Below are 2,334 nucleotides of genomic sequence, written 5' to 3' on the forward strand. Positions count from 1 at the left end.
CCCCCCGGCCGGGGAGGGGGGCGGGCCGTCGCTGGGGGCTCTTGTAAATGACGAATGCCGTATTTTCTAATCCCGGTGCCGTTTTCTTCAGCGGGCGTAGCGCCAACCTTAAGACACTTCTCAGTTCTGTGTGCGGGAAAAACGTGGACGAGTTTGGCGGGGGGGGAGCACAGAGCACCTCCGTTTGCTCTCCAGTAATTGTGCCTTAGTAACCAAGTGATGCCGTCTCAGCCGACTGACGCTGGTCTTCACCTCAGCCTGCTGACCAATTTTGTTATTGTTTTCCAAGATTACTGTACGTCCAGCAAATTCCACTTTTCAAGTCATGGAGGCAGAACAGATTATGGAGGGACAGCCACAGGTATTGCAAGAAATGTTTTATGTGCATAACACTACATGCATAAAAAGAGCGTTTTCACTTTGCTGACCATGTGTTATTTTACAGGTTCCAGAAAATCCCCATGCTGAATACGGTCTCACTGAAAATGTAGAGGTAACAAAGATTTTGTTGCTGTAAAGTACAGTGGAAGTCACATTCCTCATCAAGGGGAAAAATGTTGAGTCTTGAGTCTAACTTCAGCAAATGTGATGTTCCCGAGAAAGACAGATGGAAACCGAACCAACAGATACCAACCCCTTGCATAACTGGCTGTTAATGTATTTTCTGTTGTGTTGCTTCCATTATACTAAAGGGTGCCGAAGTAAATAATGAACCTTTTAAGGAGGTGGGGTTTTTTGGAAGTATCCTACGATCGCTGTCTATTCTATCACTGTCATGTTACATATAATATATTATGCCTCAAAAAGCCAGCCAGACTTTTATTACAGAGAGGGGAATAGGAGGAGTTGATGGCATTTCTGTAGAAGTGTCAAAGGGAGGGGTTCTTTTCATATTCTTGTCAATAGAAATATTGGATTGGAATAATCCACGCTATCTTTAATTACTTATGCTGAGAAAGAGTAGATGCAATCCATTCCCTCCGCTGTTGGTAACAGCGTGGGTTGGAATATGACATTTATTTACTATTCCTTATTAAAGAAATGCCTTCAGTCTCCCTCCATTATAAGCTCCTACTGTATGCTGAGCTTTTGCAGAAACTTTTCTTAAACGTCCTTTGCGACTCGTCTCCCTGATCACTGCTTCTCTGTATGCTCACCTTCCGCTACAGAACCGTAACACACTGGATACGTTAGTCCCGTATTGGTAGATTCGTGTATGTTGCGTTGAATACGTTTGGTTTACTGGCAGTGGTAGGGTATCCTTTTTTAACTACAGGTAATGGTGTAAGATGATTCAGCACTTTTTGACCAAAAGGCACCTGGAAGCATTTTGCATATGTTTTCTTTAAAGTGTTCATCTATAGTTTAATAGATCGTGGTCTCAAAGTGCTTGATTTTAACAGAGTCCCCTTTGTCAGACTTCACCTGAATTTCTTGTGCTTTTGGCATTTTGTGTAAGAAGTGCATGCATACAGGAACCATTTAATTGAGACCACTACTGTTAATAGTCGTTCCTGTCTCAGTGGTGTAGAATTTAAATCTGCGAATGCAAAAGCAGAAATAAAAATGATAGAGATTGGGTGTCTTCTGTTTTAGAAAACTTATGACTTCCTAACATTGTTTCCCCAAAGCATAGGAATTTAACAGAAGGCTCCTCTGGATTAGGTTTTTGTAGGGGAAAATACGCACTTAAATTTTCTTAAAAGATGTAAAGAAGTTATTGCCAGTGAATTGCAGAGAGATGGGTACTTTGTTTGCACTCACACTTCAAAGTAGATGTGGCTGCTATTACCAATGTTAATTCACTTTTTCCCCCCCCACACACTTCAGAGGATAGTAGAAAATGAGAAAATAAATGCAGAGAAAACATCAAAGCAGAAGGTGGATCTTCAGTCGTTACCCACACGTGCCTACTTGGATCAGACAGTCGTACCTATCTTGCTACAGGGACTTGCTGTTCTTGCAAAAGAGAGGTAAGGTACTTCCACATTCCTTTGGTTCTTAGGAAAAAAAGTAGGTCTCAAACTTGGGTGGTGTGTCACCTTTTCAGACCTCGCACACCAGACATGGTTTTGCTAGTTTGCTAGTTTTAAGAAAGTCATTACAACAGGTTTATGAACCTATGAATTACTATGATTGACCATGCAGGACGTGTTCCTCACTTAGGTGCATATGGCGTGATAAGAGTTATTTACTGAATTTGTGATCTCCCAATGAGGTATGCTACTGCAAAGGTTTTGGGGGGAAAAATTTATTTTTTTATTAATTTTATCACATAAATTCACCTTATAGAAGCAAGGCGAGAAGTTGTTCTAGTTTTGAAGAAGATTTTTG

The 2,334-nt window shown here is 41.1% G+C and overlaps 1 protein-coding gene across 1 annotated transcript; it reads left to right on the forward strand.

Moving 5' to 3' along the window:
• The first annotated feature begins 123 nt into the window (after positions 1-123).
• Positions 124-1,977, forward strand: DPY30 (dpy-30, histone methyltransferase complex regulatory subunit). The gene is made up of 4 exons (XM_019473260.1): positions 124-194; positions 290-361; positions 446-493; positions 1,831-1,977. Exons 2-4 carry the CDS (start codon positions 326-328, stop codon positions 1,975-1,977), a joined length of 231 nt encoding a protein of 76 aa, XP_019328805.1. The 5' UTR covers positions 124-194; positions 290-325.
• Positions 1,978-2,334: the final 357 nt, after the last annotated feature.

Source organism: Aptenodytes forsteri, unplaced genomic scaffold (genome assembly GCF_000699145.1).
Source record: "Aptenodytes forsteri isolate BGI_AS27 unplaced genomic scaffold, ASM69914v1 Scaffold309, whole genome shotgun sequence".
In the NCBI taxonomy this organism is placed as follows: Eukaryota; Metazoa; Chordata; class Aves; order Sphenisciformes; family Spheniscidae; genus Aptenodytes; species Aptenodytes forsteri.